The 14,972-nt window shown below is 58.8% G+C and overlaps 1 protein-coding gene across 2 annotated transcripts in view; it reads left to right on the plus strand.

Moving 5' to 3' along the window:
* necab2 (N-terminal EF-hand calcium binding protein 2) overlaps nucleotides 1-14,972 on the plus strand; it is a 384,124-nt gene that overhangs the window by 132,066 nt on the left and 237,086 nt on the right. For both annotated transcript variants that reach the window (XM_072518659.1, XM_072518658.1), the window contains exon 4: nucleotides 3,074-3,099. In XM_072518659.1, the coding sequence (XP_072374760.1) occupies nucleotides 3,074-3,099 (26 nt within the window). The remainder of the gene's footprint in view (nucleotides 1-3,073; nucleotides 3,100-14,972) is intronic.

The raw sequence follows: 14,972 nt of genomic DNA on the forward strand, positions 1-14,972 counted from the left end.
CAGTCCAAAGATGTGCAAGTTAGGTGGATTGGCCATGATAAATTGCCCTTAGTGTCCAAAATTGCCCTTAGTGTTGGGTGGGGTTACTGGGTTGTGGAGGTGTTGACGTTGGGTAGGGTGCTCTTTCCAAGAGCCGGTGCCGACTCGATGGCCGAATGGCCTCCTTCTGCACTGTAAATTCTATGATTCTATGTTGGATTTATGAATTCATAGATTCAAACTGAAATCCTCTTCTGACTGTAAGTCTGATTTATTGCTCTCCAGCTCTCTCTCTCTGTTTGTATACAGAGGTGGACTTTCATTGACAAACATAGCGCTGCAGCAGAGGGCCCCAGCCAATTGGTTGGGACACCATGGGGCCACCAATCAGAGCTTTGATAGCTCTAAAGTTGCTGATAGGCTCATTTGAATTTCTTGAGCCTATCAGAGGCAACACAGAACATCAGGCTGTGATTGGCTGACTTCCCTTTCGAGTTGGAAAAGTTTGCCAGACACTGAGAGGTGGTGGAGACTTAGAACAATTCAGACATGGATCTCCTGAATTGGTGTGATGTTCCTGAACTTTCACTGAGTAAAGATGCAAAGCAGCAGCCAGGTTTCTGGTATTTGGGCAGCACGGTAGCACAGTGGTTAGCACAGTTGCTTCACAGCTCCAGGGTCCCAGGTTCGATTCCCAGCTTGGGTTACTGTCTGTGCGGAGTCTGGACGTTCTCCCCGTGTTTGCGTGCGTTTCCTCCAGATGCTCCGGTTTCCTCCCACAGTCCAAAGATGTGCAAGTTAGGTGGATTGGCTATGCTAAATTACCCTTGGTGTCCAATAAAGGTGGGGTTACGGTGATAGGGTGGAGGTGTGGGGATAGGGTGGAGGTATGGGCTTAGGTAGGGTGCGCTTTCCATGGGCCGGTGCAGACTCGATGGGCCGAAAGACCTCCTTCTGCACTGCAAATTCTATGGTTCTTTGGATTCAGTCTGGTGGGCAGCTGAGGCAAAAGTGAGATCGCTGACTTAATGTCGGTGTATGAGCCTGCGAAACGTACAGCCAGGCGAGGAGGAGGTGCATGCCATCTGCTGCTGAGCGAAGCAGCAGGGCGACTCCAGGCCAGCACTGATGAAGGAGGGTGGGGGGGACAACCAACCAACCAACCATAAAGAACAAAGGCTGCCAGATGGCCAGCAGCAACCAGCCAGCAGCACACACATTCCTTGAAACCCAGCCACCTGAGTGAGAGCTGAGCAGAGCAGCAGTCACGAGGTGCGAAAATGGCCAGGCAAGCGGCAGCGTTGTTTCTCAGGGAATTGGAGAGCAGCGGCCAGCGGGAGCGGGGTGACTCAGCCAGAGCCAGAGTCCAGCCAGGCAAGGATGAGAGTAAGAAGACTGGGCTGGGCAGCAACCGGACTGGGTGGCGAGAAAGCAGAGGCCAGGCCAAATAGTCAGCAGCGGCAGCCATCCAGGAAAACACACGGTCGTTGAGGCTCGAGGCCTGGCCACCCGAGCAAGAGGTGAGCAGAGATGTCATTGTGGGTGCGGCTAAATGCCCTTGTGGGAGGGAGTTGATGTTATTGGGGGCAGGGCTCAATGTCATTGGAGTGGAGCTCAACACCATTGGGGACAGGCCGCCACATCACCAGGGAATGGGGCATGATGTGGGACCCCTGCAAAGAGGGAGAGCGCAGGGCCCCCAAAAGTGTAAGTCTGCCTCTGTTTGTATATATACATATATATACTCAGCATATCCTGACTTATTAATTGTTTAACAATACAGATATTTAGAACTGAAGAAATCAAATAGGAAACTAATGAACTTGGATCAGTTGTAATTTTTATCCGGTTTTAATCTTCAGCATCTTGCAGAACGACTTTCCCCAAGAAAGAAAGACTTGCATTTATTTAGCTCCTTTGTCAAGGTGCCCCAGTGAAGTGCAGTCACTGTAATCAACCTGGGCATCGCAAAATCCCAGAAAGGGCAATGTGATAATGCCCAATTTATCTGTTTTAGTGCTATTGATTGAGGGGTAGTTATTGGCCAGGTCATTAGGACACCACCACTTGCTCAACTACAAAATATCTCTAGTGCCAAGAGATACTTTGCTTCCAGCTGAGAAGGAAATCTTGGTTTAATATGTCAACCATGAGGCAGAGTATCTAACAGCTCCGTGCTCCCTCAGTACTGCACTGGGAGTGTCACCAGTTTCTGTGTTGAAACAATGTCATGGAACTTGAGGCTAGAAAGTTCTGATTCAGACATGAGACTACTTGGCAGCCAGATGAGGTCCAGGGAGGGCACCTCTGAAAGGCAAGGTTTTATTTTGTTATTTATCCTGTACTGGAGCCAGAAGGAGTAGGCGTGCTCTCCCGGCTCCTTGCCAAATCCACAGGCCACTGTCGGTCAACAATTGCTTTTCCCTTCTCTTCACGGTCTCATCGTGAGCCGGGATCGTAACCTCATGTCTACGGTGGATTCCATCAGCTCACTGGCTGCATCCGGTGGACAAATGTCCAGTGCTCCTGCCCAGGGTCACACCAGGATGCAAGTATGATGGAGTTTTAGACCTCGAGTCTTTAAACAGGACAGTACACCTCCACATTCTCACAGCTGTGATAAATATGCTGCCTGCCAGGTTCAGAGACTCCTGATGTCCTTCTTTAAAACCCAGGACAATGTTCTGCAGAAAATCAGGTTTGCTTCCAGTACAGTAACCTATTGCTTAAAATAGCACTGTCACTATGGTAACGACTTGAAAGACATTGTACATATTTATACATCGAGCTGGATGGCTGTGGAATCGTTACCACTCTGCCCTGTTTTGTGAGCTGCTTAAACTTTGCCCTTTACCTGACAGAATTCAAATGGGAATGAAGGGGGAAGGAGTAGGAATTAGGAAAGAAATTGCCTGCCGAGGATTGACTGTAATCTTTCACTTTTGGTATTTGAGTCTGAAATCAGATTGTGATATTCTGTGCATCGAGCTAAAAGTTGATTTGTCTGTCTGTCGTTCCTTGGAGTAATTAAGTGCCTTTCTCTCTCCTGTCTGTTTTTCTGTCTGTCTTCTATCTCCTCTTCTGTTCGCTGAAGTCATGTGGACACCAAGGAACTGTGTGGTAAGTCGGACAATTGCCTTCCCTTCCACTGATTTGTGAGCAGCATGACCAGCTCTGAAAGGCCTTGGTGTGGTGATGGACATCTTTGTTGAGTGTCACTCCCAGTGTCTGCCAACAGTGGAAATTTATTGCCTGGGTTCAATGTTGTTACTGCTGTATATATGTGAATTTGTCCCCGTTGCTGCCACAGGGAAAGGCCAAGTTTGTTCATCATTCTTCTTTGCCCCTCTTCCTCCTTCCAGCCATTTGCTTGCTCCTGTTTTTTTTTGTTGTCTTCTTCCATTGTCGACATGGTTTCAACAGAGGGGATCCATGACACCTGGTGATTCTGGTATTGCCACAGCTCCATAGTAATTGCCTTCATATGCTCCTTGGCCAGAGGAGGCTGGGTGATATATTGGAAAAGGAGATGCTCGCCTGCGGAAGGCTGAACGAGGGAATGCTGCACATTGGGTTTATGACATATGCCGAATCTCGCTGAGCAGGAATGCCACCCCTGCCATTTCTTTCAACCGCATTTACTGCGTGGCTGAATTGTAACCAATTAATACTCTGCTCAGTACTGAGTGAGACAAGGGGCGTCATTCTCCGACCCCCCAGTGGGTCGGAGAATGGCCGTTGGCCGCCGTGAATCCCGCCCCCACTAGTTGCCGAAGTCTCCGAATGGGAGAAAAGTCGGCGGGGCGTTACTGGCGCTGCTGCCGCGGAGAATGTCACGGGTCTGCGCAAGGCAGCCGATTTTCGGCCTGCCGATATTCTCCCTTCCGGATGGGCCGAAGTCCTGTCGACGTGATGACCGTTCACGTCGACGTAAATTAAACCTCCTTTTCATCGGCGTGACCCTGTGCTCCAGGTTCACGCCGACCAGCGTGGAGGTGAGTGACGGCCTGGGGGGTTGGCTCTGGGCAGGCGATGGCGTGGCCGCAGTCTGAATGTGTGGGGAGAGGTGTGTCTCGGGTTGTGTGTGTGTGTGTGCAGCGGGGGGGGGGGGTGGTTAGAGTAGGCTGGGCTCCGGGGGAGTGCCGGGAGGGGGTCCGTGCCGGGGAGGGGGATGGGGGTGTCCGTGCCGGGGTGGAGGTCGGGGGGGGGGGGGGTCCGTGCCGGGGAGGGGGATGGGGGTGTCCGTGCCGGGGAGGAGGATGGGGGTGTCCGTGCCGGGGTGGAGGTTGGGGGGGGGGGGGTCCGTGCCGGGGTGGAGGTTGGGGGGGGGTGTCCGTGCCGGGGTGGAGGTTGGGGGGGGGTCCGTGCCGGGGAGGGGGATGGGGGTGTCCGTGCCGGGGTGGATGTTGGGGGGGGGGGTCCGTGCCGGGGTGGAGGTTGGGGGGGTGTCCGTGCCGGGGAGGGGGATGGGGGGGGGGGTCCGTGCCGGGGTGGAGGTTGGGGGGGTGTCCGTGCCGGGGAGGGGGATGTGGGTGCCCGTGCCGGGGTGGAGGTTGGGGGGGGGTCCGTGCCGGGGTGGAGGTTGGGGGAGGTGTCCGTGCCGGGGAGGGGGATGTGGGTGCCCGTGCCGGGGTGGAGGTTGGGGGGGGGTCCGTGCCGGGGTGGAGGTTGGGGGGGGTGTCCGTGCCGGGGTGGAGGTTGGGGGGGTGTCTGTGCCGGGGAGGGGGATGGGGGTGTCCGTGCCGGGGTGGAGGTTGGGGGGGGGGGGTCCGTGCCGGGGTGGAGGTTGGGGGGGGGTCCGTGCCGGGGAGGGGGATGGGGGTGTCCGTGCCGGGGTGGAGGTTGGGGGGGGGGTGTCCATGCCGGGGTGGAGGTTGGGGGGGGGGGGGGTCCCTGCTGGGGAGGGGGATGGGAGGGCAAGTGAGTTGGTCCACCTGGCCAGGTGCCAGCCTCCAACAGTTGGACCCATGCGGTCCATGCCACCTGGCTGGGGGGAGGAGGGGATATGGGCAATGATGACATGTCGTCGTTCCCCTCCCCCCACCAGGCCATCATGTTTTCAGATCATCCAGCGATGCTGGCCGCCGTGGCGGCAGCCGCTCATGTCTATGTTGCCCTGGATGAGGAGGAGGAGGAGGAGGAGGAGGAGGAGGAGCGTGCCAGAGAGGCGGCGCAGGCTGCTGCAGAGGGGCAGGCGGCAGCCGCCCAGGCTGGAGGGACACCCGACCGACAGGACGAGGAGGGGGAGGAGGACGTCGCGGCCCCACGGAAACGGAGGCACCCGAGGGCGCCCCGTGTGTACCGGCCCAGGCAGTCATACCAGGACCTCACGGACCGGGACTGCAGGAGGAGACTCCGGATGAGCCGGGAAACCGTGGCACACATCTGCCAGCTGCTGGCACACCTGTCACCGCGTGGCACTGGCGGGGGACACCCTCTCCCCGTGTCCGTCAAGGTTACGGTGGCCCTGAACTTTTATGCAACGGGGTCATTCCAGGCACCGAGTGGGGACCTGTCCGGCATATCGCAGACATCGGTGCACCGGTGCATCCGGGCAGTGACAGATGCCCTATATGCCATGGCGCACCGCTACATCCGCTTCCCCGTGGACCGGGCCAGCCAAGGTGCCCGGGCCGTGGGCTTCTCTGCCGTGGCCGGGTTCCCCATGGTCCAGGGCGCGATCGATGGGATGCACGTCGCCGTGCGGCCACCTGCAGATAACAGGGCCGTGTTCACTAATAGGAAGGGGACCTATTCGATGAACCTGCACGGCTGCGCCCGTCACCCAGGCAGTGTACATGACTCATTCGTGTTGTCGCGGTCATCCATCCCCGGCATGTACGAGGGACGCCATCCCCGGCTGAGGGGCTGGTTGCTGGGCGATCGTGGCTGATGACGCCTATACGGAGGCCACGCAATGAGGCGGAGAACCGCTACAATGATGCCCATGTAGCGACAAGGGGAGTGATAGAGAGGTGCTTTGGCGTGCTGAAGATGCGTTTCAGGTGCCTGGACCTCTCTGGGGGCGCCCTCCAGTATCGGTCAGATAGGGTCGGCCGCATCATTGTGGTGTGCTGCGTCCTGCACAACATAGCCCAACAGAGGGGCGATGTGCCGCAGACAGAGGAGGGCGGAGTGGAGGAGCAGCAGGAAGAGGCGCAGTCCTCCCCAGATGAGGGGGATGGGGGTAATGGTCAGGGCAGACGGGGTAGACACAGGCGGGTGGCTGTCCACCGTTACCGGCTGGCCCAGCGGCAACGGGACAGACTGATAGACGCCCGCTTCACTGACTAGATGGGCGTGGGAATCGGGTAGTATGGCCACAGACAGCACACCATGGCAACAGCCGACCACCCACGCCCCCCACCCATCCACCCACCCAGCACCCTCACCCCCCTCCCCAACCCCACCCACCCCACCCGCATGCACAACACCCCCCCCCCCCCCCATTGCCGATCCACCTGCGGCACAACGGGCCGGGCTCACACAGTTGCGGGTGGACGCGTGTCTATCGCAGGCCATGGAGGATGATGACAACCCGCCCTGCGGTGAGCTCCTGGCTCTACATCGTTGGACTATGTCTGACCCATGGTCACAGTACCACCATCCACCCGGACCATCCCTGCATGCGGCTGTGACACTGCAGCGCACGGTCCCGTCTTCTGCCCGGGGGATGTTGATGGCGGCCCAGGGGGAAGGGGGCAGACTCACCTGGGGCTGAAGTAAGACCACCCCTCACACACACACTTGTGCTCAACGTACATGACACCCCCACACACTTTGGACAGAGCACAAAGGCAGCTTCTGTAGGTGTAACATTGACTTTAATAACCAAAGGAGTTCATGCACGTGCCCTAGCCCCTAAAACTCATCTGTGCCCTGCAACCGTGCCAACTTACTCAGTGTCTAATTGTTTGGCCTTACGGGCCCTTTGACTACGTCTACGTGGTTCCCCAGACGGTACAGCAGAACTGGAGGTGGACTCCTGTGATTCCTGCCCTCTGACACTGGATCCCTTTGGCGGCCGTTTCCTGGGGCGTCCTGGCCTAGATGGGCCAGGCTGCGGCCCGGGCAACTGGGATGGCGAGCTGCCAGCCTGTCCTGCCCGTTGCCCACCCGATGCACCTGGGACGGAAGGGGGGGGAGTCCGAGGTGTCGCGGTGTACCGGGACCTCCCCTACAGAGGGAGCCGGGACGGACCACACCACCTCCTCCTCCCTCGGGGTGCCCGATGGCCCCCAGGCCTCTACATTGGTGGGGGATGCGAACGGACTGGCCATCCGACGCCCCCCCGACATCTGGCGCTGCCAGTCCTGGAAGCCCGTGCTGGTATCGACAGGGGTCTGCAGGTTTGCAGCCATGGAGCTCAGGGGGTTGGCAAACCCTGTCTGTGACAGTGCGACGCCGGCTCGCACATGGCCACTGGCGCCGATGCCCTCAGCGATGGCCTGCAGAGACTGGGCCATGGCCTGCTGAGACTGGGCCATGGACTGCAGAGACTGGGCCATGGCCTGCTGAGACTGGGCCATGGCCTGCTGAGACTGGGCTATGGCGTTGAGCGCCTCTGCCATCTGGCGCTGGCACTGGCTCATGGCCTCCTGTGAGAGGGCAGCCATTTCCTGGGCCACAGACGCCGCCTGCACGGAAAGCCCCAGGCCTCGCAAACCGTTCCCCATGTCTGACACCGTCGCACCCATTGCCTCCACCGCGGACGCCACCCGTGCGGTGTCGGCCTGGGTGGCACGCATGACCGGCACCACTTCCAGCTCCTGGATGCGGGTGGACTCCTCCACCTGCGACCGCAGCCGCCGCAAGCCGTCCGTCACCCTCTTCGCTTGTCTCCGGGTCGGTGGTTGCATCGGATCTATGTGTGGGTGTGGTAACTCCAGGAACCCGGGATCCATCTGGGCGGCAGATGTTCGCTTGGGCTGGGCTGCCCTCCGACCGGCCGGCCCCTCTGCTGCTCCTACCTCCACCTGCTGTACCGGGACGGCTGTGTTGTGCGCACCAGTGCGTGTACCAGACGCCTCATCACTAAAATGCCCAACCGAGGTGAGTGTTTCTGCGATGGTGGAGGGTGTTGGTGACAGCAGTGGCGTTGTGTCGTGCTCTTCGTCCCACTCTGAGTTCATGGCACTTTGGGGTGGGGGTTCGTCTCCACCCATCCACTCTGAGTCACTGTCCGGTATTTCGTCTTCCTGGGTAGTGCTGTCCCGGGTAGTGGTGTCCCGGGTAGTGGTGTCCCGGGTAGTGGTGTCCCGGGTAGTGGTGTCCTGGGTAGCGGTGTCCTGGGTAGTGGTGTCCTGGGTAGTGGTGTCCTGGGTAGTGGTGTCCCGGGTAGTGGTGTCCTGGGTAGTGGTGTCCTGGGTAGTGGTGTCCCGGGTAGTGGTGTCCTGGCTCGGATGTGACGGGGGCCTGTGGCTGCCCCCCTCATCGCTGAGTGGTCACTCCCGCACGTGACGGGGGTGTCGTCTCCCTGTTGCTCCAGGTCTCTCCGTCTCCCGTGGTCTCCGAGGGGCATCCTGCGGGTGTCGCATGCTGGAGCGTGCGGGTCTCTCTGTCTCCCGTGGCCTCCGAGGGGCATCCTGCAGGCGTCGCATGCCGGAGGGACCGGGTCTCTCCGTCTCCCGTGGTCTCCGAGGGGCATCCTGCGGGCGTCGCATGCTGGAGGGTGCGGGTCTCTCCATCTCCCGTGGCCTCCGAGGGGCATCCTGCAGGCGTCGCATGCCGGAGGGACCGGGTCTCTCCGTCTCCCGTGGCCTCCGAGGGGCATCCTGCGGGCGGTCTGCATCTGCGGGGATGGGTGCCTGGACGTTTGGTCCTGCGATACACAATGAAGCATGCATGGTTAGACATCAGGCAGTGATCAGGTGATACGGGGGAGGGGGATATAGGGGAGGGGGGATATGGGGACGGGCTGTCGGTGGCTCACTTGCTACTACGCCCCCGACCTCTGCATCAGCAACCTCCCGGTCCTCAGGTCCACCAGCCAGTTCCAGGGCCCTTTCCTGGTGTTCGGTCAGTGGCCTCTCATTAGCAGGGCCTCCTCCAGTCCTCACATGCTCCCTATTGTTGTGTGCGCGCTTCCCTGTGGGGGGGTGGGGGTGGCAGGGGTAAAAGGCAACACTGTTAGGCAGGTATATGAATGCACGCCATCGGTTGCGCGTGCATTGCAGAGGTTAAGGTTAGGGCTGGATTCACTTGGGGATATGGGGGAGGGGGGGATATGGGGGAGGGGGGATATGGGGGAGGGGGGCTATGGGGAGGGGAGGATATGGGGGAGGGGGGTATATGGGGGAGGGGGGGGATATGGGGAGGGGGGATATGAGCCCCACTCACTGATCCCCCTTACTCACTGATCCCCCTTACTCACTGACTCCCCTTACTCACTGATCCCCCTTATTCACTGACTCCCCTTACTCACTGATCCCCCTTACTCACTGACTCCCCTTACTCACTGATCCCCCTTCTTCACTGACTCCCCCTTACTCACTGATCCCCCTTACTCACTGACTCCCCTTACTCACTGAGCCCCCTTACTCACTGATCCCCCTCATTCACTAACTCCCCTTACTCACTGAGCCCCCTTACTCACTGATCCCCCTTACTCACTGATCCCCCTTACTCACTGAGCCCCCTTACTCACAGATCCCCCTTACTCACTGACCCCCCTTACTCACTGATCCCCCTTACTCACTGACCCCCCTTACTCACTGATCCCCCTTACTCACTGACCCCCCTTACTCACTGAGCCCCCTTACTCACTGAGCCCCCTTACTCACTGAGACCCCCTTACTGACAGAGCCCCCTTACTGACTGAGCCCCCCTTACTGACTGATCCCCATTACTGACAGAGCCTCCCCTTACCCACTGAGCCCCCCTTACTCACTGATCCCCCTTACTCACTGATCCCCCCCTTACTCACTGACCCCCCTGACCCCACTTATTCACTGGCCTCCCTTACTCACTGACCCCCCCTTACTCCCTAACCCTCCGTACTCCCTGACTCCCCTTACTCACTGAGCCCCCTTACTCACTGAGCCCCCCTTTACTCCTTGCATGAACCCTTAGTCCCTGACACCCCCTTACTCACTGACCCCCCTTTCTCACTGATCCCCCTGACTGACAGACATCTCTTATTCACTGACCCCCCTTCCTCATATCGCCCACCCTTACTCAATGATCCCCTTCCTCACTGATCCCCCTGACTGACTGACATCTCTTATTCACTGATGCCCCTGACTCACTGACCCCGCTTACTCACTGACTCCCCTTTCTCACTGATGCCCCTTTCTCACTGAGCCCCCTTACTCACTGTGTCCCTCTTACTCACTGAGCCCACCCCTTACTCAATGATCCCCCTGACTGACATCTCTTATTCACTGACCCCCCTTACTCACTGAACCCCCTTACTCACTGACCCCCCTTACTGACTGAACCCCTGTGGTGATACACCACTGTACCTCCCTACCATTGTACATAGTATATAATAGTTGTGCGTAACGTGGCCCTGTAATACTGTGTATTGCACTGTAACTCTGCAGAGGTTCGGTCACTGGTAGGTAACCCGACCTGGCCACGGAGAGCTCCGCCTTAGCCACTCCCCCGGGAGTCAGTATAAGAACCTCTTCTGGGACAGGCCCCATTCTGTCTGGGGTCGTCTGTGTCGGGTAAGCCTCCCATGTAGTATATTAAAGCCTGAGTTAAAGTCTCACATATCTTTGTGGTTCCTGACGCTTAGTGCATCAATTTAATACACTACAGTTACAATGGAGGCTGCTCTGAAACCCGACAAGCTCTCGCTCGACCCCCACGCTCCACGCGCGGACCACCTTTTCAACTGCTGGCTCCGGTGTTTCGAGGCCTACCTGGAAGCATCCTCCGCCTTCGCCAAAACGGACGCCGACCGACTCAATCTCCTGTACTCACAGCTCGACTACGTGCTTTTCGACCTCATCACGGGAACAACGACCTATGCCGAGGCCATCGTGAAGCTCAAAAGCCGGTATGCACGAACTGTTAATTCTATTTACGCCCGCCACCGCCTCGCCTCCCGGCACCAGCAGCCGGGTGAACCCCTATCCATGTTCGTTCGGGACCTCCGTGCCCTCGCGCTCACCTGCAACGCGCCAGCAGTCTCCGCTGAGCAGAACACTGAGGCCCTGGCGCTTGATGCCTTTGTAGCTGGCATCGCTTCCGTCCCAATTCGCCAACTCCTTCTGGCACAAACTACCCTGACTCTGGACACGGCAGTCACTATGGCAGAGGCCCAACAGGCAGCCTACGACAATAATGCGTCCTACACGCCTGCACGAACTTCCTATGCTCCTGTCCACGCTCCCTACGTGGCCGCTACCTCCCAGCAACAACCCCTGCAAGTCACGGCCCACCCAGCCACTCCAGCAGTAAAAATGCCTGGGCCCCAGTGTTACTTTTGTGGCCAGGCAAAACACCCCAGGAAACGCTGCCCTGCTAGAGATGCTACCTGTTCAGCCTGTGGCAAGAAAGGCCACTTTGCAAACGTCTGCCGCTCCACTGCTGCCTCGGGGTCCAACGCCGCGGCCTGCTACTCCGGGGTGCTGCCGTCCTCCGTTCCCGGCTCGCTGTTCAACATGTGCGACGCAAGGGCGCCGCCATCTTTGATCATCCCCGGCCCGGCTCACTTCACTCCCGGTTCGCCGATCGCCACTTCCGGTTCGCCGATCGTCACTTCCGGTTCGCCGATCTTCGCTTCCGGTCCGTCGCCGATCGTCGCTTCCGGTCCGTCGCCGATCGTCGCTTCCGGTCCGTCGCCGATCGTCGCTTCCGGGTCCGCCCCGCCACCGAATTATGTCACTTCCGGTCCACCGCCGATCGTCACTTCCGGTCCTGCGCACTGGACCGAAATGCTGCAAACAAAGGAGATGCAGCCACCAACAGCAACCTGGCCTCCAGCAGCAGCCTACGACGCCTGGGCGCTGCCACCTTCTCCCACAGGCCGCTCCTCGGATCCGGCACCCTTCTCCAACAGCTCCACCATTGCATCCATCGTCCTCGACCAGGACCGACCGCATCAGCTCGCCAGATCCACCATGGAGGTTCAGGTAAACTGTTTCACTGTCACCTGCCTCTTCGACAGCGGCAGCACGGAGAGCTTCCTGCACCCAGACACCGTGCGCCGCTGCTCCCTCAAGGTACTACCCACGCGCAGGCATATTTTCATGGCCTCCAACTCCCAGTCGGCTGAGGTTTTGGGCTACTGCGTCGTCACCCTCTCAGTGAACGGCGTGGTGTTCCAGGATTTCAAATTCATGGTCCTCCCTCACCTCTGCGCCCCCGCGCTCCTCGGCCTGGACTTCCAATGCCACCTGCGCAGCCTCACCTTGCGTTTTAACGGCCCCCTCCCCCCCCTCACGGTCTCCAACCCCCAGTTCTTCCCTGATTCCCCCCCGGGTCCCACCTGTAGTCTCTCCACGCTCAGGATCCCCCCCCCTTCACTGTTTGCTAATCTCACCCCCGACTGCAAGCCCGTGGCTACTAAAAGTCGGCGTTACAGTTTCGGGGACCGCCAATTCATTCGAGCGGAGATTAAGCGCCTTCTCTCGGAAAATATCATTGCTCCCAGCACCAGCCCCTGGCGAGCCCAAGTGGTGGTAGTCAAGTCTGGTTAGAAACACCGCATGGTCATTGACTACAGTCAGACCATCAACCGGTACACGCTGCGTGATGCGTATCCCCTGCCCCGCATATCTGACATGGTCAACCACGTGGTGGAGAACGGTGTCCTCGGCCCCGATCCCGACCGTCTGCGCCCCCTTCTCGAACTCCCTATTCCCACCTGCCCCAAAGAACTGAGGCGATGCCTCGGACTCTTTGCCTACTATGCCCAGTGGGTGCCCGAGTACGCTGACAAGGCCCGACCCCTCCTCCGTTCCCCCTCATTCCCCCTCCCGCCCGAGGCCTGCCAGGCCTTCCACCTCCTAAAAACCACTATCGCCAGAGCCGCCATGCATGCGGTAGACGAGTCTGCACCATTCCAAGTTGAGAGCGATGCCTCCGACTTTGCCCTGGGTGCCACCCTCAACCAGGCGGGCAGGCCCATCTCCTTCTTTTCCCGCACACTCCAAGGCCCCGAGATCAGCCACTCCTCTGTTGAGAAGGAGGCACAAGCCATAGTGGAAGCCATCCGGCACTGGAGGCACTACCTGGCCGGAAAACCATTTACCCTCGTTACTGACCAACGATCAGTTGCGTCATGTTCGACAACAAACAACGAGGTAAAATCAAAAATGATAAGATATTACGGTGGAGGATCGAACTCTCCACCTACAATTATACTATCCTATACCGGCCAGGTAAGCTCAATGATCCTCCTGATACCCTGTCCCGTAGTACTTGTGCCAACGCACAGGATGACCGGCTGCGGGCACTACATAATGACCTCTGTCACCCGGGCGTCAGGCGGCTCTACCACTACATCAAGGGCCACAACCTACCCTTCTCAGTCGAGGAGGTCAAGGCCATGACTAGGGACTGCCAAGTCTGTGCGGAGTGCAAGCCGCAATTCTACAAGCCAGACAAGGCGCACCTAATCAAGGCCACCCGCCCCTTTGAACGTCTCAGCATTGACTTCAAAGGGCCCCTCCCCACCCACAACCGCAACACGTACTTCCTCAACGTCATCGAGGAGTACTCGCGGTTCCCCTTCGCCATTCCCTGCCCCGACACGACCTCCGCCACCGTCATCAAAGCGTTGCACGACCTCTTCATGCTGTTCGGTTATCCCAATTATGTTCACAGTGACCGGGGCTCCTCCTTCATGAGCGAGGAGCTGCGTCGGTACCTGCTCGCCAGGGGCGTTGCCTCGAGCAGGACGACCAGCTACAACCCCCGGGGGAACGGACAGGTGGAGAGGGAGAACGCGACTGTTTGGAAGGCCGTGCTGCTAGCCCTCAAGTCCAAAGGCCTACCAGTCTCCCGTTGGCAGGAGGCCCTCCCGGCCGCACTCCACTCCATCCGGTCTCTTTTGTGTACTGCAACGAATGCTACCCCTCATGAGCGGATGTTTCTCTTCTCCAGGAGATCGGCATCCGTGACATCGCTTCCATCCTGGCTCCTGTCCCCGGGAGACGTCCTGCTCCGCAAGCACGTGCGGACCTCTAAGGCGGAGCCCCTGGTGGAGAGAGTCCATCTCCTCCACGCCAACCCACAGTACGCGTACATAGCGTACCCCGACGGGCGTGAGGAGACCGTCTCCATCAAGGACCTGGCCCCCTCTGGGGCCCCTGCCGCCCCCGCCCCGCAGCCTCCACCCCACTCCCTCTCTGCTCCCGTCGATCCCTCGGTCTGTTACTACTCCGTGCCAGCCGCTGTCATCCCGCAGTTTCGCCTCGAGCTAGCCGAAGCGGTGGGGGAAGTCATGCCGCCTCGCGACCCAGCACCACCGACCGCACGGATACCACCGGACACTACCTCAGCGCCGCAGCTCCGACGTTCAAAGAGATCGACCAAACCCATCGTTCGTCTCGACCTTTGACGACACGGAGCCTCCTGATGGACTCTGTTCACTGCTCCAAATTTTCACCCTGGACTTCCTTCTAAACAAGGGGTGAATGTGGTGATACACCACTGTACCTCCCTACCATTGTACATAGTATATAATAGTTGTGCGTAACGTGGCCCTGTAATACTGTGTATTGTACTGTAACTCTGCAGAGGTTCGGTCACTGGTAGGTAACCCGACCTGGCCACGGAGAGCTCCGCCTTAGCCACTCCCCCGGGAGTCAGTATAAGAACCTCTTCTGGGACAGGCTCCCTTCTGTCTGGGGTCGTCTGTGTCGGGTAAGCCTCCCATGTAGTATATTAAAGCCTGAGTTAAAGTCTCACATGTCTTTGTGGTTCTTGATGCTTAGCGCATCAACCCCCTTACTCACTGAACCCCCTTACTCACAGAGGGGGAGGGGGGATATGGGGGAGGGGGGGATATGGAGGAGGGGGGATATGGGGGAGGGGGG

The sequence above is a fragment of the Scyliorhinus torazame genome, chromosome 10, assembly GCF_047496885.1.
Source record: "Scyliorhinus torazame isolate Kashiwa2021f chromosome 10, sScyTor2.1, whole genome shotgun sequence".
NCBI classification, from domain to species: domain Eukaryota; kingdom Metazoa; phylum Chordata; class Chondrichthyes; order Carcharhiniformes; family Scyliorhinidae; genus Scyliorhinus; species Scyliorhinus torazame.